Source organism: Bos taurus, chromosome 24, assembly GCF_002263795.3.
Source record: "Bos taurus isolate L1 Dominette 01449 registration number 42190680 breed Hereford chromosome 24, ARS-UCD2.0, whole genome shotgun sequence".
Classification (NCBI taxonomy): domain Eukaryota; kingdom Metazoa; phylum Chordata; class Mammalia; order Artiodactyla; family Bovidae; genus Bos; species Bos taurus.
This window is the reverse complement of record NC_037351.1, coordinates 5,120,774-5,143,636: the sequence shown is the minus strand read 5'-3', so window position 1 is coordinate 5,143,636 and position 22,863 is coordinate 5,120,774. Positions and strand designations below refer to the sequence as shown.

General features: G+C 38.0%; 1 protein-coding gene across 7 annotated transcripts in view; it reads right to left on the bottom strand.

The window, feature by feature from the left end:
- NETO1 (neuropilin and tolloid like 1) overlaps positions 1–22,863 on the bottom strand; it is a 117,708-nt gene that overhangs the window by 53,929 nt on the left and 40,916 nt on the right. For 5 of the 7 annotated variants that reach the window (XR_009492665.1, XM_059880856.1, XM_059880855.1 and 2 more), the window contains exons 5-6: positions 6,575–6,616; positions 6,329–6,495 (exon numbers count right to left, since the gene is read on the bottom strand). The exons of 1 other annotated variant lie outside the window; for it this stretch is intronic. Coding sequence is in view for 5 of the 6 variants with exons in the window: in XM_059880856.1 (XP_059736839.1) it covers positions 6,329–6,495; positions 6,575–6,616 (209 nt within the window). In the remaining variant the exon portion in view is untranslated. The remainder of the gene's footprint in view (positions 1–6,328; positions 6,496–6,574; positions 6,617–22,863) is intronic. One more of the 7 variants, NM_001192694.1, reaches the window with a different exon arrangement.

The following is a 22,863-nucleotide window of genomic DNA, read 5'->3' as shown; positions in this document are numbered from 1 at the left end:
GATCCAACCAGTCCATCCTAAAGGAAACCAGTCCTGAATATTCATTGGAGCGACTGATGCTGAAGCTGAAACTCCAGTACTTCAGCCACCTGTTGTGAAGAACTGACTCACTGCAAAAGACCCTAATGCTGGGAAAGACTGAAGGCGGGAAGAGAATTGGGCAACAGAGGATGAGATGGCCGGATGGCATGATTGACTCAATGGATGTGAGTTTGAGTAAACTCCGGGAGTTGGTGATGGACAGAGAAGCCTGGCGTGCTGCAGTCCATGGGGTTGCAAAGAGTCAGACACGACTGAGCAACTGAACTAAACTTATTAGAATGCTATCCATAGAGGAATTGAACAATTACATTCACTGGATATTATATCGGAGAAGGCAATGGCACCCCACTCCAGTACTCTTGCTTGTAAAATCCCATGGATGGAGGAGCCAGGTGGGCTGCAGTCCATGGGGTCGCTAAGAGTTGGACACGACTGAGAGACTTCACTTTGACTTTTCAGTTTCATGCATTGGAGAAGGAAATGGCAACCCACTCCAGTATTCTTGCCTGGAGAATCCCAGGGACGGGGGAGCCTGGTGGGCTGCCGTCTATGGGGTCGCACAGAGTCAGACAGGACTGAAGTGACTTAGCAGCAGCAGGATATTATATATTTAAAAAATTTTTTTAAAAATTTTAAAAATAAATAAAATATCCAATGATAATTAGCTTTACTGGGTACAGAGTTGTTACTGCACAAACCAAATCCATTAACTAGACCAGTGATCAAGTTTTCCCATTCTAGCTATAGTATATAGCACATTAAAAAAACCTTCCCACATTAGGATTTAAATGATATTTTGTCAGCTTAAAGCTCATGCCATAATATTACTAAGGAGAAAAATGCCATGTGACAGTGTTTTACTTAAGGTCGAAAACAATAGAAAGCTTGTTAGTGTGTCTGCTGAAGAAAAGAGAAAGTGATAAACAGAATCATATATAACTTCAGTAAAATAGTCAGATTGCAATCTTTCTCAGTGCATCATTTTGATGAATTCTTCTTTCTAATCAATCACAAAGAGTTTGAGCTGACAAAATGATTTGTGGAATAGGACTTGGGAGGCTTCAGAACATATAAGCAATTTCTAGTAATGTCTGTCTTCCAAGTCACACTAATAGGAGAGTAGAATCCCTTTTGCATATTTAAACCAAGGATATCTGGCTAACAATTTACTAACTTAATACACTTGCAAACATTTACTATCAACCATTCAACCTGCTTCCATCGTCTGTCTCCCAGTGATGTGCGAAAGACAAACACTGTTCGGGGTCATGTTTTAAGACTTGCCAGAACGGTTTTGTCCATGATAAATATAAACTAAACACACCACAGTCTGAGAAACACTGACTACAGTTTCAATATTACTTTACATTTTGATAGATAAAGCTACATTCTAAAAAGCTTGTTGCCCAGGACTTCTGTGGTTGCTGTTTGTGGCTGGACTTACAGGGCCTTCTAATTTTAAGTAGTATACCCCATGAATTTGGAGGAGAGCAGCATGCCCTTTATTCAGAGGACAAAACCAGAACATCATACTGTGTTCTGAAGTGTTGAAAAAACACACACTCCACACAACAAACCCAGATAAAACAACATTAATGTGATTTTCTGGCCTGCACAGACAAGCATCTCAGTAACTTTCCAAAATCTGATGCTACAAACTGTGATTTCATTTAAAAACAAAGTTGAAGCATAACACTGTCATAGGTAGTTCTCTTGTCAGTTAAAATTTTCATGTGGTTCATCCAATTTTTATTTTAATTTTTGGAGATAATAAGGGCAGGCTCAGTCTTTAGAGCCTCTAAGCTTACCATTGTCATCAATTTTTGCTGCTACCCTTTGCTTATGCATTAATTTTCTCCTTGCTCCCATAACAAGTCACCACAAAGTGAGCAGCTTTAAACAATGTTGTTGTGTGGTTGTGCTCAGTCGTTCAGTCTTTGCGACTCCATGGATTATAACCTGCCAGGCTCCTCTGTCCATAGGATTCCCCAGGCAAGAATACTGAGTGTGTTACCATTTCCTCCTCCAGGGGATCTTCCCAACCCAGGGATCGAACCCACGTGTCTTGCATCTCCTGCATTGGCTGGTGGATTCTTTGCCACTGCCCTCCCTGGGAAGTCTGCTTTAAATAATGCCCATGTATTATCTCTAAGTTCTGTAGGTCAGAAGTATTGGTGAGCTGCACTGTGTTCTTTGCTAAGGTCACATGAGTCTGAAAACTCAACTTCACTACAAAATATTAATTTATTGTATTTGTAAATTTGTTCTTTTTTGTCTTAATATTATTCACAACATTTTGAATTAAGTAACATTTAAAAAATTATTTTGAAGCTTTAAATGACGGATAGTTAATAAAAGTTATAGTTTTATCCTCCCCAAACCTTAATTATTAAATAAATAATCTTAAATTTATATACGTTTATAAGTCTTTTGACTTATTTATTTTCCTGTCTTAACAAAGTTGTTGATTTCCCCAAACACTGTGGTTTTGTGACATCACACTGGATTGGGGGTCAAGAGAGCAACTTGCTTCAATCCTTCTACTAACTAATCAAATATCTGAGCAGTTAGTTATCATAGATTCATCAGGTTTTGGTCTTAAAAGGAGGTTAGTATTATCTATGCCAAAGAATAACTTGACTTTTTAATTATTATACAAAATCCCAGCCAAACTTTATTGGATTCCTCCCATGAATTCTCAACTTGATCTTTGGACATCTCCATTATTAAAATAAAAAACAAAAACCTTCTTTATATTTAATATTTCTCTAGATCCAAGCATTCAAATAAATTGCAGTACTTAAAAAACATGCGAATTAAGTCTTATCCTCTTAATTCTATTTCCTGACGGTTCTTTAAATGTTTATAGATTGTCACTATGTCCAGTTATATATATATATATACACACATATATATATATATGTATATATATCAGTTTATTTTTTCCATGACTGTTAACTGAATGACAGATTTTTCCTGGCACTGGGTACCTAGAGAGAAGGGCCTTCCCAGATGGCACTAGTGGTCAAGAACCCACCTGTTAATGCAGGTAGACGTAAGAGACACAGGTTCCATCCCTGGGTTGGAAAGATGCCCTGGAGGAGGGCACAGCAACCCACTCCAGTATTCTTGCCTAGAGAATCCCATGGACAGAGAAGTCTGGCAGGCTGCAGTCCATAGGGTTGCAGAGTTGGACATGACTGAAGTGACTTACACACACATGCATGTACCTAGAGAGAAATAAGGTCCAACCTTCACGAAATTAACATTGTTACCATAAGTGGCTCATCCAATATCCTTCCTTAGTGGTTCTTTACTGAACCAGATCCAGAACGAGACACAATTAATATGCTCCAGTCTCACTTGCTCTAGAATCTATATGAAAGCCAAAGAGTTGCTTGCTCTTGCTGCTGCTGCTACTGCTAAGTCACTTCAGTCGTGTCTGACTCTGTGTGACCCCATAGACAGCAGCCCACCAGGCTCCCCCTTCCCGGGGATTCTCCAGGCAAGAACACTGGAGTGGGTTGCCTTTTCCTTCTCCAATGTGTGAAAGTGAAAAGTGAAAGTGAAGTCGCTCAGTCGTGTCAGACTCGTAGCAACCCCATGGACCGCAGCCCACCAGGCTCCTCTGTCCATGGGATTTTCCACGCAAGAGTACCTGTGTGGCCTGCCATTGCCTACTCTGAAAGAGTTGCTTACAGATACATATTTCAACATCTCATTGTTAACCAACTTCACTATCCTGACTCTGCTTATTCATCTGTTAAACACACTTATCAGTAATGGATTTCCAACTTTCTTTCTGGCTCTGGTATTCCAATTTCTAAGAAATCTGGGTTAATCACATTCTAATTAAAGGCAATCATCTGTATTATAATTCTCAAACAAAGGCGGTATCAGATAGTGTATTTTCTATTTATGAAAGGGCTGAGAAGCGACATACACTTGACGTAAATTTTAATGGAACCCCAGTAAGCTATTTAGCACTTTCATTGTGTAATATGCTGCAGTCACCAGTTATCATTCACATATTCACAGGAGCCATTTCAAGCTTAACTTGTGCTTTGATAGTCTGTTCTCCTAGGCTGCTAGGACCTCCATATAAATAGAAACCCCAAGTAAAGCGTCATCTCCACTTCTTGCTTTTTTCGACAGTTATTCAAAGCCACTTCCTATCCCCTAACCTTTAATTTAACAGAGAAGGCCTGTCACAATAGAGCCATCTTTGTCCAGCTCTGCAGGCGGCTTCCCCTTTGGGTCACAGAATGCCAGATTCTGTAGCAGGCAGGTACACCTGGCATTGTTCTGGGATTTTACAAAAGATGGTCTATTTACCAGCTGGAAGGAAACGGTGTGTGCGCTTTCACTGACACCCTCTCTTTGACACTGCGGTGACAATGATGCCAGTTATGACCATGAGGTGGGGCTCAGATACTTCCTGTTGAAAAAAAAATCTAAAATAGCTTTCACTCATAGAGTTGAAGGAAAATGAATAGCACACGTGAATCCACGAATTAAGTAAGAACATAATAAACTGCAATTGAACTCTCACATAATCTTTGTAGTAGGTTGGGTTTTATGTCCCCAGTAGCCTTGGATTTTTCTAATGGAAATATTACTATGTCTTTGGCCATAAATCATAATTTTAACAAAGTTAATTAACCTTTTAAAAGAATTGTTCTGATGCAGAGAGACCTGTAGTGGTAAAGCTGGAAAGTGGACTATGGTCTGAATCTCCATCACCAGAAGTTTGGGAAAAATATGCCACACTTCCAAATTATATGCAAACCCCAAAGACATATGCATAGGAAATCAAGAGAAGAAAGATAAAAATATTTCCTGAAATATTTCCTGAAATATTCCTCCAACTCACATGGAGATGAGTCTTATTTTTCCCTCACTTGGAATATCTAGCCACAAATTCTTTCATATCTAGCCTGGGGTGACAACTCTGTCCTTTCTAGACAAGGAAGATCTGTTTTTTTGAAACATCTGACCACATCACTTTGCTGTTTCACAGTCTTGTATGTATCACGAAGAGGAGGGCATGGCAAGCCACTCCAGTATTCTTGACTGGAGAATCCCATGGATGGAGGAGCCTGGCGGGCTATGGTCCGTGAGGTCTCAGAGTCGGACATGACTAAAGGGACTTGGCACACACATACGCACATGCATCACTAAGGCTCTCAGGATGAATCTGGGCTCTTGAAGGGCACTAACAGAATCCTTCAGCTTAACGATTCACCTCCGGAATTCTGCTTTCACGTGGTCACATGCAGTTAATCCCCGAGAGTGGGGATCTCTTATGATCCCATGACCTTAGGGAAGCTATTTACTCTACCTATCAAGGCAAGTCCCACCCTGTCTACCTAAGAGCATCATTCCTCATCAAAACTCAGAAGATGCCTTGCAATGCAACTTGATCCTACCTTTGATTCCCCTCACCAGGGGCAAGTGGTCTTCTCCTTCACTCTACTACACCTTATAAATACCTCAATGATCTTATTTCATGGATTATTTTGATACATAGTTGTCTAAAAATTAAACTGGAGATATGACAGCATAATTTTTCATTTCTTCACCATAGTGCTTGAGAGTTTATATACATACTAGGCCAATTAATTAAATGACAAACTGTTCAACTTCAATAAACCAGCAACTCTAAATCTAACAAATCAGTAAAGCCTTATTGTAACTATATTCTACTTCTAAAGGATGACAATAAAGGGAGAATAAGCAAATAATCAACACACTAAACCAGTGATTGCTACTGGTACAAAATTCTCATCCCAGTATTTCTTAAGACACATCCATAATAGCATGAATAGAGTTGTCCTAAACAAGTGTTTCCAAAACAGAGATCTGAGTCTGAATCTGGACGACAATGCTACACACCAGAAATACATGACTTTGTGAGCCCTGGACAATTTCTTTCATAGAGTTTAAGTTAAAAAGCAAGCAAACTGCAGATACTGACAATAAGGGCATAAGTTAATTAATCCATAGCTTGCTTACAACGTTTCAATCCATTTTTTAGAGGTAGATTTACCCTAGAGTCTCTTGTCCAGATTATTCAAGGATCTCTTCAGCATTCTTTCCATATGATTGTGACCCTGAAAGTTACATTAAACAGAGGAAGACACGCTACATTTCAAAACAAAAATAAAATGATTGCTTATGATTGCATTCAGAAATATACTAGCATGTCTGGTTGGTTCAAAGCAATGCAATGCTGGAGACACTTTTCAAGTTGTCTGTCAAACCTGCATTTCACCTTGAGACTGACCTTGGATCGCGGGGGTGCTCGGATGTACCACTTGCAATCAACAGCCTCGCTAGCAGAAGCTTTGCCTTCCTTCATAATTTGTATAGACTCCACAATGCCTTCAGGGCCGCCCATCTCAAACTCACACACTAAATAACGAGATGCCAGACAAACATACAAAAATGGAACTTGAGTAATAAACCAAAAGTATAGATCACAGCAGAAAACAAAGGTCTCTGAACAGCATTAAATATCTGTTTTACCAACCTGGTAATGGTTTCAAAACTCCAAGGTCCTTAAAGTCAGGATCTTAAAAATTGAGAAAAAGACAATTAGTCTTATTCTGTATTTATGACTTACAATGATACTGAGTAAGATATCATTGAATCATTCAGGAATCTCCCTTATAAACCTATTAAGGAAAATTAAATGGTTAAATAAAAACCATATAATAATGTTAAGACTATAATGTTAATTTATATAATATTATTACTACAGGATTTTTATCAAAGAGCCACTTTAAAAAACCTTCCAATGTCATTCCTTCATCTAATAATCAAGTAAAAATCTTACTCATTGTCTTTATAATCAGACAACAGGTTTTTTGTTTTTTTTTTTTTTTGTAAAATGAATCCATAGTTGGGGCCTCCCAGTGGTGCAGTGGTAAAGAATCCGCCTGCCAATGCAGGAGAGGCAGGAGACATGGGTTCGAGCCCTAGGTTGGATGATCCCCTGGAGGAGGAAATGAAACCCACTCCAGTATTCTTGTCTGGAGAATCCCCATGGACAGAGGAGCCTGGCAGGCTACAGTGCATGGGGGTCACAAAAGAGTCTGACACCACTGAGCGACTAACCAACAACAAAATCCATAGGTAAGTCAAGATTTGGGTAAACGTCCACCTATTCTAGATACAATTATTTTGTGTGATTTCAAAGAGTCTTTAAATTGTTGAAACAGAATTGAAAGTGGAACACCATAAACCATAAAGTCCCTCTCCTCCGCCGACTGCACTACACTGCTCCTTTGGTGGTGGTGTTTTGGCTGGGCTGTGCACCCTGTGAGATCTTACTTCTCTGACCGGGGATTGAACCCAGACCCTCAGAAGTAAAAGTGAGGATTCCTAACCACTGGACCACCAGGGAATTCCCCATCCTGTTTTCCTCAAATCTTCTTCCCCAACTCTTCATCCCATGCTAGTTTTCAAAGAGCTCCTCAGGATTCTGTCTACTCAACATCCAGTCCCTTCCCAGTCTTCTCAGTCTCCCCCAGTCCAGGGGTCTGTCCTTCTCTGCTCATTTAGGTGTTTTCCTGCTCAGTCACCCAGTTGTATTTGACTCTTTGTGACCCCATGGACTGCAGCCCCCCAGGCTCCTTTTTCCATGGGATTCTCCAGGTAAGCATACTGAAGTGGGGTACCATTGCCTTCTCCAGGGGATCATCCTGACCCAGGTATTGAACTTGAGTCTCCTGCCATGGCAGGTGGACTCTTTCCCACCTGGGAAGCCCCATATGTGCTTTCAGGGAAGCCTGATTTACCATGAGCCTCTGCAGCATCTTAATTGTTATAAACCAAAAGTGGTAGTCTCGTTTCCATCTCCTGGAATTGATTCCGAAGTGAGTATGCAGCCAGGATAACATACCACTGAACCTATTGGAGGGCTTCTGAGAACGTTTCACTTGATAATATATAGAGACAAGGCGTACAGTTTTCCCAGCTCAGGTTGTCGGCATGTTGGTGTTGGCCCCTTTGGGATCATGTGTGGTGGGCAACTTATGATGTTGGCAGAGGCTAAAGAAAGAAAATGCTGAATCTTTTGATAAGCAGAGACTTCCCAGGTGTCTTAGTGGTAAAAAAAAAAAAAAAAAAATCTGCCTGCATTGCAAGAGATGAGGGTTAGATCCCTGGGTCAGGAAGATCCTCTGGAGAAGGAAACAGCAACCTACTCCAGTATTCTTGACTGGAGAATTCCATGGACAGAGGAGTCGGGCGGGCTATAGTCTATGGGGTCACAAAAGAGTCGGAAACGACTTAGTGACTAAACAACTGCAACAAATGATGAGCAGAATGGAACCATGGAGAACTGTGAGTCCTTAAGGATATCACTGGGCATTGTATTCACTTTGTCTGGACTTGCAACTCTCTGAGCTTCTTGCTTTTTGAAACAATACACGTCCCTATAGTCTCGGTTACTTTGAATTGATTTTCTCTTATTTATGGGCAAAGGCATCAAAGGCTATGATTTATCTTGGAGACACATGGTATTCAATTTAAAAGATGATTGTGAAATTTAATTTGTCTTTGCTACTATGGTATTAGTGATAAATCAAAAGTCGTACGAAGTTAGAAATGTTTTGTAAGACACCACTTAATAATGGTCTGGGGCTGAAGTATTGAAGGCTAGCACTCTTTCTGGATAGAATTAGGTCTGGATATTAAGACCATGTGTGCGTGTATGTCCGTGTGTATCTGAGAATGCCTCTTAGTGCATCTCTGTATGTGAACGCACGAGCCCATAACTGCAGACTGATGTCACTAGTTCTACAAAGTAAAGGAAATATTTAATTTTTTGTGGGTTTTTTAACTAGTAAATTGCACTGATCTGTTGAAGCTGAAAGGACTGTAGGATTGTTCCCCCTACAATTTAGACGCGTCCTCTGTCCTCTTCTTAGACTCACTTTATTGCAGGACACTGTTAGAATAACAATACATTTAGAATCAACAAAGAAATTATTTTGCATAAGTATTTTGAAAACAGTTCTTTTACCTTTTTAGAAAAGAAAACAGAAATACCTGTATGGAATTTCCATTAAAGAAACAGAAATGAGGACAAAGAGTTTATTTGGATCGGTCTCCTCCTAGCAGAGACTTTTTTCCCTTCATCTAAGTCAATGGGTATTTGATCATTTTTTCAAGAAATGCGTATGTTAATACCTACTGTATACAAGAAAAGAATTATTTTGTAGAGAATTATGCAAACTGCCTGTCATCATTTAGCAGTTTTATTGGTACTGAAAAGCTCCAGCCATTAAGCTTGCCTACTTCAGTTATTTTTGTTGTTGTTCGGTTGTGTCCGATTCTTTGAGACGCCATGTACTGCAGCTTGCCCAGTTCCCCTGTCCTTCACTATCTCCCACAGCTTGCTCAAACTCATGTCTGTTGAGTCGGTGATGCGCTATAACCATCTCATCCTCAGTTATCTGGACTCTTTATTATTCATTACATTCTTTTTTACTATTTTGCATAATACTTAACAATGGTCATTAGTGCTACTCACTATCTCCTTTTTGATGAGAATGTTTCAACCTTGCAGAGCTGTTCCTGTGATTCCTGTGAGAATGTAGTTGGTATTCTATTCTCTAGTTTGAAGGCTAACATTTGTCATTTTTATAACTCATGCCAGACAACGTTGAGAGAAATTCCAGTTCTGAGAATTGAAAAAATGTATTTTTGTCATTGTATTAATGGTGAGAGCACTGATTGCTTAAAAAAAATTCTTTGGGGAAAATAATCATTTGTGAATTAGACACCAGTAATATGACCAGCACATTAATACATGGCCCCTGTGAGCTGCAGAAACAAAGAAAAAATAAACAACACAGTGATTTGTAAAAACAGCCAACACCGAATTTAAGGATATTGAGATTGATTTATTGCTTCAGGTTGTCCAGGGCAATGACATAAATTATTATGCAGAAGCACAGTGACCTTGGACTTAGAGCTCCCCAAGTCTATGCCCCACTAAACAATCTGAATCAACTTTTAAAAACACAAATCAAATCATGATACACACCTGGCTTCCCACTGCCCTAAGGTTAAAGCCACAACTCTCTGTAATGGAACACAACATCCTGGTTGTTCTTTTCCCAGACCACCTGCCCAGCACACCCCAGGCTGCTAACCTCACACTCTCCTCTCAAAACACATGGACGCTTTCTGTTTCTCCAGCACCCTAGGCTGTTCTCATGCTCAGCACTTTGAACTTGCTCTTTTCTAGGTCTGCAATCTCTCTCCCGAAGGGCTCTTGCACCCATGAATCTTTCTTATTCTTCAGTTCTTGGCTCAAATATCTTTGAGGAAAGACCTTTCTGAATGACCCCCTCTAAGGCAGCATTGACTCCCACTTTCTTTTGTTCATTTTTTAAATATAAAAACTCATTATTATTTCATATTTATTATCTTTTTATTGACCACCTACTCCCACTAGACTATAAAAAAGTACACCAATATGTATTCTTCCTCCCTTTATCCATGACCCAAGACACTGCTTGGACATAATAGGTACACAATAAATGTTACTGAATATAACATATGTCTTAGTGTTTGTGTATAAAAATAATTGCACATCAGTCAACAATACAAGATAATCAAGTTATATGTATAACTTGTATGAGTTATATGAACTGATATAACTTGATTATCTTATATTGTTGACTGATTTGCAATGCTTTATATCAACACTTTTCCAATCCAGAGGCACTTATAGGAAATCATTAATGTTGTATTTAAGTGTACTTAGGTGTTGTATTTAAGACTGACCTCCTATTTAATGAACCACATCTTTTTTCTTCCTGGGCACACAGCTGACTATGTTTCCAGGCTTCCTTGCAACTCTGGGTACCATGTCCAGTGAAATATGGGCAAAACAGTAATGTTTACTTGAAGGCTGAACTCACAAGTATTTCTTGAAAACATTATCCACTCCCTTTCTCTCTCCCGGGGTCAACATCAGAATGCAGACCTCGAAGATGTAGAACTCCAGCTCCAGTTCCGAAATGGAAGTGGAGCACAGCCTTTTCCTGATGAGGCTACATGAGCAAGAAGTAAATTTCAATTACTGAAATTACTGAGGTTTTAGGATTTTGTTGTTATTATCACAAATTATTCTCCTAACCCAACACTGTTCAAGTTATGGTCAGGGGCCTCTAGGGTTCAGGAGACTCTTTCATGATATCCAATGGCTAACCTGTTTCACAGTCCTACTAAAATGTTGTCTTTTGCTATCCTCATTTCTCAAGAATGTAGGGCAGAGTTTTTCAGATCCTACATGACACGTGATAACATCACAAGTGTGGTTAAAGAAGCATTCGCTCATGTTTTCAAGAGCAGTCTCAGGCAGTGAGTTTAGGGTAGAGATGACATACAGTTTCAGAGATGAGCCCACTTTATTCTCAATGATTTAATAGGGCACTGACCTGTTATCTTTAATTTCCCCTGCCATAATCTCTATAACTCCATTTTTGTCCAATACATTCTAATTTAGAAATCTTGAACTTTGTCTTGAGTCCACACGGAAGCACAGCTAGAATTAGTACGTTTTTCCTGTCCTATTTTATAAATACACAAACACATACACACATATATATAGATAGATAGATAAAGTATAAGCATTATGAAATTTAACAGTATTTCCTCTGAAATGAAACAAATGTATTTATAATATATTTTTCTTACTGTGAAGGATGGACATTTTGTCAGAGATGGAGGAGACTAAAACTCACTTCCTCCATCACCATTACAATGTCTGCATCTAAAGTTTGAGAAAAGAATGAAACTCATATTTCAAAGAGGTTTCTTATTTATGGAAAGGAGAAATGTACTCCAAATAAAATGAAAAAGCTTTACATAAGAAATGAAAAGATGGGGAAAAAAAAAACTATCTTTCCTTCAGCTTTATTGATGTTAATAATTTGCCCTATTGTGATTTAGGAGAAATATATTTTATAGTAGTTTTATTGTGACAGTTTGATTGCAGCATTATTTTGAGACAGTTAATAGTTTGGGAAGTCTTGAATATTTTAAACATAAACATAATACGCTCTTTAAAAGCTAAAATTCTCTTTTAGAGAGAGTATTGTGTCTGCTTCTCCAACCAGTGTGAGAACTTACCTTTTAAGATGCTTTGTTGTCTTTTGCATTTCTAGTTTGAAAGCTGTAACAGATAATTTTTCAATTTTAAAGAGTTCATCACATTTACAGTTGAAAAATTCAGTTCTTTTTCTTTAGTGATTGACCTCAAAATTATGCCACAATTGAACTAATGCAGTAATACCATTCAAAAATGTCCTGTTGCATAACACACAGTCAGTTAAATTTTAACATCTATGAAGCCTGGGGAAGTACAGATTTCATTATACTTTCATTTCTTATTTAGAGTTTAGTTCATTTTCTTTGAAGGAGATCTTTCACTTCCATGAGTCAGAGAACTCTGTTATTTCAATTTCTTTTTCAGCATCGTTAGGTGTTAAAACATGCACTTAGGTTAAGAAAGCAAGTTTCCTAATTTTACAAAAGTCTACAATGCCTCTTTAAATATAGTAAAATACACATATTTTAATTTTATGGTGAAATAATGTATGTTAATAATTGTATATGAGATAATATTATATAATTGCATAGTTATTACATATTACTTTTTATTTGGGAAAATTTTGAATAAACAAAAAATAATATTGCAAAACCAAAAAAGCAAAAATTCATTTCACTTTTCAAACTAAAAATAACAGTCACTGAAATATCTTACAAAGCAAGTTATTGTGTTGACCTAGAGAAGCACACACAGACCAGAAAAACTAATCAAGCAATGCTTTCGTCAGCTGACACTGTTGAATGTCTACTGGCTGAAGAGTATTTTTTTAAAAAGCAACAAAACCCAAGACACTGCCGCTTTCCAACTATACAGAAACTTGCAGATGTAAAATTTTAGCTTTAAACAAGAAGACAGTTAACATTTTTTCTACGGAACCTTACTTTTTTCTAACAGATAGACAGATGTATAGACATGGCTGAGCTTGCTTATTTTTCTCAAAGTCATCATAGATCTTCGTTTATATGAACGCTTGGCAACAAACACAAGTAGTATTGAAATATTCAAATTGTTGGATAGCTTCTAAATCTTAGGACTTCCACTGAAACATCTGTGTTGACAGTTGCACTGATGGTGCAAAAAGTAATAAGTGAATAAAACTGCTGAATCAGGACAATGGCACCAAACCTTAGCTGTTAGGTTCCGTTACATAATTCATGCCCGTGCATTCCTGGCGGTACAAAAGCCTCTTGCTTTAGAATCTCCTTGATGAGGCATTCAAAATTACTAATTTTTCAAAATGTAAAATTTTGATTACATATCTTTTCTGCAGAAAGAACAGAGTAAATATGCTGACTTTTCAAGGAAAACAAACTGAAAATATTTGCTGCCAACGAAGAAATTCAAGCGAACTGAAACATATCCATCAGTGTGTATTTGATAGATCCTCAGTACCGAAGTAATTTTTCAGTGTGACTGTTGTTTATGTGAAAAGTGTGACTTTCGATATTGAGTAATGAAATATGTTCATATTTGGAAGATCTGCTTAACAGTGATCCAATAACCATTATTTAGTGATTTTGGTGTTAAATAATTATGCATGGGTAAAAGAGGCATTTGAAGAGGAAAATACATTAACAGATGTTAATGAAACAGAATATGAACACTGACACAGTTTCCCATTCCCCATTGCAACTAAGCTTTGAGAAACTATCACTTTATGAAGTTTGGGCTAGTATCCATGTGAAAAGGCTGTGAAACACTCTTCCCTTTTCCCTCTACATTTCTCTGTGAGGCTGAATTTTCTTCATATACTTCCATCATAAGAGCACATTAGAAATTTGTAATACAGAAGCAGATCTGAGAAATCTAGCTATGTCCTATTAAGCCAGACAAAATTGTGAAACAATGTAATCCCCCTAATTATTATTATTTTAATATTCATTAATGGATATGTTAATATTAATCAATGTTTTAAAATATGCTTTTATGTTAACACGTAATTGGTTTTCAGTGTGATTTTTCTATGAATTAATAGTTATTTAAAATTTCATGAGTTTAAATGTCTAATATGACAAATACTGAATGATATAGCTTATAAGCTGAAGCACTTTGAGGTCTTCAGTATTTGTTAAAAGATAAGCCTTTTGAGACCAAAATATTTCAGAACTTCTGCCTTAACCAACTCCATCTTTGAATTATGGGGAAATGTCTAATCCAAACAAAACTTCTTATGGCAAGTTATTAAATTCAGGACTGTGCAATTCATTATTTTACATACCAAGGAAATTTCCACAATGTTAGCAATATTACAGCATTGTTGTTAGAGATTCTTTACCATCTGAGCCACCAGGGAAGCCCCAGCTAGTAGTTGGACTTTCAGTAAACTATTGTTTATCTGACTAAATTATGACTAAATCAAAATCAGAAGCATCTTCATTTTACAAATGAAAAAAAAAAAATAGAGCTTCGACAACTTTAGAAAAATAAACTAGTTCTGACCCAAAGGCTAAACCTAAAACTTTGCACAAATCACTGAATAGTTCGGAAGCATATTTTTCTTAACTAACATCAAGATGTTGTTGGTTTAGGCTTTTAAAAGTACAAGTGAGCCATTATACCATAGAGCACAGCAGTGTTTCTAGAAGAACATTTATGGGAAAATGTAATTGCTTGACATGGCCATGTAAAACCCCCTGATTACAGAAATCAACTTTGATACTGTAATATGTTTGCAGTGCACAGCTCAACCAGAGAAAGCTAATTGGTATTTTCGTCAAATTTTCACCATCTCACACAGCCTGAATTATGTCATGAGCTCCATAATGTCTCCACCTCTCATCTCTACTTACTTTTGAAAATCTGTAATGTCTGTATCTTTATTAAATCAGCCTTTGCCTCGAAACTAACTGCCCACGTCAATAAGCACTTTCCTGTCTTTTTCACCTGCCTGCAGCCCATCGGTGTTCAGCTTTGTTTCCTACTCAAGATTGAAAAGTACTGTTTGTGGTTTTGGAAATCGGTTCACTGAATTTAGGATGCCATTTTAAAAACTGACTGCAAAAACACTCGGCAGCACAGTACTAAGATAGCTTGCATCATCATAGTGTATAGTGTTCTAATAATCGGATTTCTCTTTTCTCCAGAAGCAACATCAACCCAGTATAAAACGCACAGTGTAATATGCATTTAAGCCTCTTCTAAAGGTTTACTGTTATCTATGACAACAGTGGCTTCACTATGAGTTTGCCTTCATAAGGGAAACGTGAATATGAATGTCAAAGTGTTAGTCACTCAGTTGTGTCCCACTATTTGTGACCCCATGGACTGTAGCCCGCAGTGCAGAGTTTACATATCATGATTTCTTCTTTCTAGATTAACATAAAATTTATGCATATATGAATTTTAGAAATAAAAACATACAAGAATTTTTGGAAGGAAGTTTGCAAGTCCTGTAAAATATTATTGATATTTGCATGGTTTTTATAGATGTATTACTTCCTTATTTATTTATCTGTAAATATTTTCTGTGTCCTCATGATGCTCATATTCTTAATTTTAAATATACTGAGAGAATATATTCTTCCTTATAAAATGAATGCACAGATGCTGGATTTTGCTTGTGTTCACATGAAGTAGGCTTTTGCAATGTTTGTTTTTGATAGTCACAAGGCAATAGTAATATTCCAGGCAGAAAATATGCATTTCTCTATAGAATAGAGACAAACCTTGAGGAAAGAAGAGAAGAAGAAATCATCAGAAGGTTAAAAGAATAACAAAGACAATTAAAAGAAATAAACTAGCTTGTCCAAAACCAGAGTTTGGTATTTGAATCAGATATTATAGAACGTATTAAATTTTCTGTCCAAGGGAAACCAGGAAAGCTCTTGATTGATTATTGGCAAACCACTCCCCTGCCAACAGTTTCTCTCAGAATTCCCTCATTCACTCATCCAGTAAGTAGATGATCATGGAATCAAGCCAGACCCTGTGGGGCTCCTGGGCACAAAAGGCTTCCTGTGTCCCCCATTTCTGGATTACCGGAAACAGTCTTCATTTAGCCTCCAGGACCCTCCCTGAGTTGTAACGACCAAGTCCAGATAACTGCAAAGTAGGCGATGGGGGAGACGCAGAGGTAATGCACAGTAGTGCAGGCCTGGCCCAGAGTCCTGGTTTCCCCTCAAGGGATACACATCACGGTGCTGTTAGTTAGTCCATAGCTCTTTGCCATCCCATGGACTGTAGCCCACCAGGCCCCTCTGTCCACAGGATTCTCCAGGTGAGAATACTGACGTGGGTTGCCATTTCCTTCTCCAGGGGATCTTCCTGACCCAGGGGTCAAACCTGAGTCTCCTGCATCAGCAGGTAGATTCTTTACTGCTGAGCCACCGGGGAAGCCCATACAGCACAGTATCTTTGACCTGTTTTTCAGATACTGAAACCCCCACCAGGTGAGAGAGGTTAACAGTATGCTGCCCACAAACACATAGACCCCAGACCCATTGGAACCACAAGGCCGATGACTGACTCCACATTAGTTCACCACCAACCAATCAGGAGCATGTCCACGAGCTGATCAAGCCTCCTTTGGACCACTAATACAAAACAACTCACTACCACCTCCAGGTTGGGACACACAGTTTTGAGGACGTCAGCCCACTGCAGCCCCCTTCACCCAGCAAAGCAACAAAGCTAATCTTTTCTACGTGATCCAGAACTCTGTCTCCTAGAATTAATTCAGTGTCGGGGCACAGAGGCTGGATTTGGCTTCTTAAGTAGGTCCTAAATCACATGAAACCACAAATAACTGAATCCATCTTCTGAACCATCTTTTTCCACTAGAACTGGTTTAGTAGGACATTTCTTGCTGGCACAACTGTGCTGTCAGCACTGTCAGTGATTAAAATACCTCCAATGCCCTCCTCTCTTCATCCATTACTTCTCATTGCTCCCTTCCCGGTACCCATTCATGTCTTTTGACATGCATAGTGAGTATTGTTTAGTAATCAGGAGGAAGATTGGAAGGTTGACCATAGGAGAGTTTAGAGTAAATATTTTGGCAGATAGTGTGGAGGCCTATTTCAAGGTCCCAGGTGTACAGCCTTGTACCAAGGTCAGAGGGAAAAATTTCTGGGATTAACCAAGCCCAAAAGGCTTCTCAGGTGGTGCCAGTGGTAAAGAACCCACCTGCCAATGCAGAAGACTAAGAGACACAGGTTCGATCCCTGGACTAGAAAGATCCCCTGGAGAAGGGCATGGCAACTTGCTCCAGTGTTCTTGTCTGGAGAATCCCATGGACAGAGGAGCCTGGCGGGCTATAGTCCAAGGGGTCGCACAGAGTTAGACGTAACTGAAGCGACTTAGCACACACATATAGCAACTGTTACCATGAGTCTCCTGATCTTAAACAGCCAGTTCCCTGGCCCCATATTTGGTAAAATACTCATTTTATTACCTGTTCTATAGCATCCTCGGAGAAAGCAATGGCACCCCACTCCAGTACTCTTGCCTGGAAAATCCCATGGATGGAGGAGCCTGGTAGGCTGCAGTCCATGGGGTCGCTAAGAGTCGGACACGACTGAGCAACTTCACTTTCACTTTTCACTTTCATGCATTGGAGAAGGAAATGGCAACCCACTCCAGTGTTCTTGCCTGGAGAATCCCAAGGACGGGGGAGCCTGGTGGGCTGCCATCTCTGGGGTCACACAGAGTCGGACACGACTGAAGCGACTTAGCAGCAGCAGCTATAGCATCCTAACCAGTCACCTAAAGCCACTCTTCCAGTGGGGATTTTCTCTGTCTTCAGGTTATAAACATTGGCTGTGCTTAGTCCCTCAGTCGTGTCTGACTCTTTGCGACCCTGTGGACTGTAGCCTGCCAAGCTCCTCTGTCCATGGGATTCTCCAGGCAAGAATAATGGAGTGGGTTGTCATGCCCTCCTCCAGGGGAATCTTTCCAACCCAGCAATTGAACCCAGGTCTTCCGAATTGCAGGCAGATTCTTTACCATCTGAGTCACCAGGGAAGCCCAAGAATACTGGAGCAGGTAGCCTATCCCTTCTCCAGGGGATCTTTCTGATCCAGGAATGGAATGGAGGTCTCCTGCATCGCAGGTGGATTCTTACCAGCTGAGCCACCAGGGAAGCCTAGAACCATTGGCTATTAGTCCACGAAAGGGGTTGACTCTCTCTTGAGCCAGCCCACTGTTCTAACAGCATCTCTGATTCTAATAAACTCTATACTCCTCTCATTCAGCCTCATGTCTGGAAATCCTTTTACAGCCAGTGAGCAGACCATGGCAGGTAGTAGAGACTGGATCTGAGCTTTTATGCCTAGACGAGTCAGAACAGGAAATGACTTCCTGAGAGCAATTGAGAGTCTGGGGATAACTAATTGCTTTGGAATCTGCCTGGCGTGTGTGTACATGGCTACAGAGGAATAGAATCCTCCTGGCTCTGAACATGGCAGGAACCGAAAGCAGGGGTGGCTCCACAAGTTGTGTGTGTGTGGAAGCGGGGTGGTGAGGAATGGCTCATCCTCACATCAGCATCTTTCATCCCATTTAGGTCACTTCACGCTAAATAAATCACATCACTGACAACTAATAAAATGACATATTTTATTAAAATGCTATGTCTTTCATTTCATTTAAAAATATAAATGCAAGTATCCTGAAGAAGCCTTATAAGTCATAGCTGATGCAAAGAGCTGATTCACTGGAAAAGACCCTGATGATTGAGGGCAGGAGGAGAAGGGGGTGACGGAGGATGAGATGGTTGGATGGCATCATCAACTCAATAGACATGAGTTTCAGCAAACTCCAGGAGATAGTGAAGGACAGGGAAGTCTGGCGTGCTGCAGTCTGTGGGGTCACGAAGAGTCAGACATGACTTAGTGACTGAACAACAACAATAATAGCAAAGTTGTAAAGCCAAGCAAATTTAGCTTCAAGCAAGATTGTTTTTTTTTTAAGGCAAGATTTTTTTGAACTTCCTGTCAATTTGACGAGCTTAGCCCCTTCTAAATAGAACTGGAACAGCCTCTAATTGGAAACGTGGGGCATGTTCTCTGTTGGTACCCTTGGCAAGGACACTGGAGTGTGTATGCCAGGCACTAGCAGTGCACATGGGCAAAGAGAGCCACAACGGGACCAGAAAAAAAGAGCAAATTCAACAAGCCAAGCTCTGGCACTAGCAATTGATTTGTGTGGAAGCACGCAGGACGCTCCTGCTGAAAAATCCTCCTGAAGTCCATGGAATGGCTTCCCAGTCTAGACCAGACTTTGTTCTGTCTTTATATGTAAATGTGATCTTACTTTTAAGTCACAATTCCCACCTCCTTTCACCAAGGACAGAATCTTTGAGTTCTAGCTAGACTTCTGCTCTTTAAATCCCCAAACTTGGCCATGAGCAGCCCTTTATCACAGCCACAAGCAATGCATGGAGATGTGGAAGGATTGAGATTAGAAGGGCAAAATGATTTGCCAGTTAAATAGTGTTAATAACAATAATAAATGAAAAAATGACAATGTATTCAATTAAACAAAATGGACCTGAAAGAAAAGCCAAAATATATCATCAAAAAGTGAATTAAATATTAATTTCATCAAGAAGAATCCACCAGAAAGCTTTAATGATGTTGAACTTGTATTACGTAACAACAATAAGGCTTCTTTCTAAAAGATTAGGATAAAAATATCAGCTGGGCTTGGTACAAAGCAGACTTGCCAATATCAACTATTGATAGATCATAGATAGGATACATATTTCCTGATGTATAAAGTGACACCTAAAAACAAATTATATCCATGTAAAATTTAGAATTTTCACTCTTGGGTGAAAAATGGATGAAAAATACCTGAAATATTATTTTATATACCTAAAATATTATTTGTGGTTTTAAAATTACAAATTAAATACAATTGCTGTAGCCTCATTATCTTCTTCACACTGCAATTATTTCTACTAGAAAGCCTTCAATTGGGGGAAGTGCATCTCACTTCCTCAAATGCCTGAGATGAGTTGGAGAATTCCTGCATAAAAGTCATAACATAATTCTTACAAATGTTTATAAATATCCAAATGTAAGCTAGATACCTGGTAAATTTCCAGATATCCATTTTTCCCTTAGTGTATAACAACATAGACTAGGTACAGAAGGACCTTTTATGTCATTTAGCCCAAAAATTATATCCAAATTTTAGAGTAAAACAGAGCTAATCTAAATATGTATGAAGCCATGTAAGAAAGCACTGTATCTAACATCACAATTGGCAATTTCAGAGGTCTTCTCCTAGGTTTATGAAACTATCTGAAAACGGAAAGATCATCACTTTTTTGTATTCTCCACTAGTGAGTAATCTTTATCCATTTTAAATCTAGGGGAATTAAATAATTACAAAAAAATTTATCATCTTTCCATTTCCATTTTTGACAGCGATCTCCATCCCCCTCTCCTCAGGTCCCCCAGATCACAGTGATTCTGCAGGTTCGAATGAGTGTATAAGACAGTATTTTTCATGACTGTTTCACTTGAGAATACAGGTGATTGGAATTGGGAACCTAGTTTTGAACAACATGTTAGCCATATCAGACCAGAGCTCCCAAAACCCATCCAACTCTGCAAAAGAGTTAACTCTCAAAAGTGTTACCTTCATCCTGGGGAGAATGATTGATGCCAGAGCATCCATTTGATCCCCAAATCTATCATTTCCTAAAGATTAAAAAAATCAAGCTAATTTTCAACCTACATCAAACACAATTTGAAATGTTCATTGGAATATGTCTTAGAATTTTAAATAGCACTATACTGACATTTCTTTCCACTGCATTTAAAAAAATACTTGTGTAACTCTGAAAACACTATTGCATTACAAAAACTCTGAAATTGTTCATTTGCCCTTAGACAGCACTAGTTTAAGACCCAGTTATTTATTGAGACATTTGTTAAATCTGCATTCCCTTTGCTTATTTTTCTGTCTTTCAAATATAACTGCATTTCAGGTTATTTCTTTAAGAGGTGTAAAAATAATTCATAGTTTCCCCAAAGTAATGGTCTATAGCAGTATAAATCAACATCATAAATTTTAGGTTGGAAGGAGAAAATGAGGTCCCTCCTGTTTAGTCAGAGAGTAAGATTGATGAGATCCCATTAATTTTATTCCCTTAGACTTTTCATTTTATCAATCATTAGCCTTCTCGTGATTCCCTGAGCTGAAAACTTCAAAAACAAAATTAACTTTGCACCGTTCTTTCATCAGCAAGATACCAAGAGCTTTCAATTATTTTTGTAAAACCTCTCACTACCAACCTCCTTTTCCAGTCTGCAAAGATCTTAGTCCCACCTTCTCACCTTAGGGCATCAGAATTCTAACCAATCTCTTTGCCTTCGTCCCCCATTTCTTCAGTACTTTGTATATAATGTTTTAGCTGAATTGACATAAAAAGCAAAACTAAGTCCTCCCATATGCAGTCAAATGATTTTTGAAAAGGGTTCCAGAACATTCAATGGCAAAAGGACCTTCTTTTCAACAAATGATGCTGGGAAAATTGTGACACTTTTCATTCCAACAATGTATATATTCTTCTAACAAATCTTAGCTTATTTATATATTTGATACTATGTTCTTTACAGAAAATTATGAACTTCTAAAAAACTGTATAATTGCTGAAATTTTGACAACTGATTAACACTTCACAATTAAGTAATGCTATGATTACAAACATATTTAACATCAATATAGGGTTTATTTCAAAATGAGATATTTTCATAACATTCCTAAGTTCTGTTCTAACAATAAAGCCTTTAATTAATCTTAAGTCTTCCAACACTAAAATATATAAATCTGAATTTTAAAAGACTTGAAATATTAAAAACATTAAGACTTTTGATATAATTTTAGTTTCACTTCTTAATTTGCCTATCTTAAAATTTATTTTCTCAAATATTGAAATTCCTTATTATCAACTATCATGAAACTTTCCTCACAAGGAAACAAACAATAATAATATTAAGCATGAAAAACAATGTTAAATGTAGAGAAATTTCAAAATAAAATATGTTAGAAATAAAAAAGTTTATTTTTAATTGATGTATTTGTACAACATAGTGATTCAACATTTTATTGATTATACTCCATTTAAAGTTATTACAAGATAATGGCTATATTTCCCTATGCTGCACAATATATCCTCGTTGCTAATTTATCTCTTAATCTTATACCCCTATCTTGCCCCCCTACTTTTTCTTTAAATACATAAAATTAATTCTGAATTATGCTTGATATGAAAAGACTGTCATTTCAGGATATTAAATTTATATATTATTAACATATCAGGACTTAATTTTTTCAGTTAATTATATTTAATGAAACCATTTCCAGAATCTATTTCAAAATGTACTTATTGGCATGAGATGCATACTATAAAAACTAAAACATATAGACAACATTATTCTGGCACTAGAAAAAATAAAATGGTTCTGTTTCTGCTTCTGTACTAGAAGGAAGTGAAGAATATGTTTTACATTAAAGCTAGATAAGTGAGAAAATTCAAATTTCTAAACTACTCCAAAAAATTCAGAAAAGTCTTTGACATATGGACAGTCCATTGATGTTCATTTAGTCTATATATAGACAATGAGAGACAGATAAATGATTTTTTACTTTTTACATTTCAGGAAAGACTGACAAAAAATGTGTGAGAAATAGATTGTATAAGCTCCTATTTCTAAAGTTTCAACTCATCACAATTT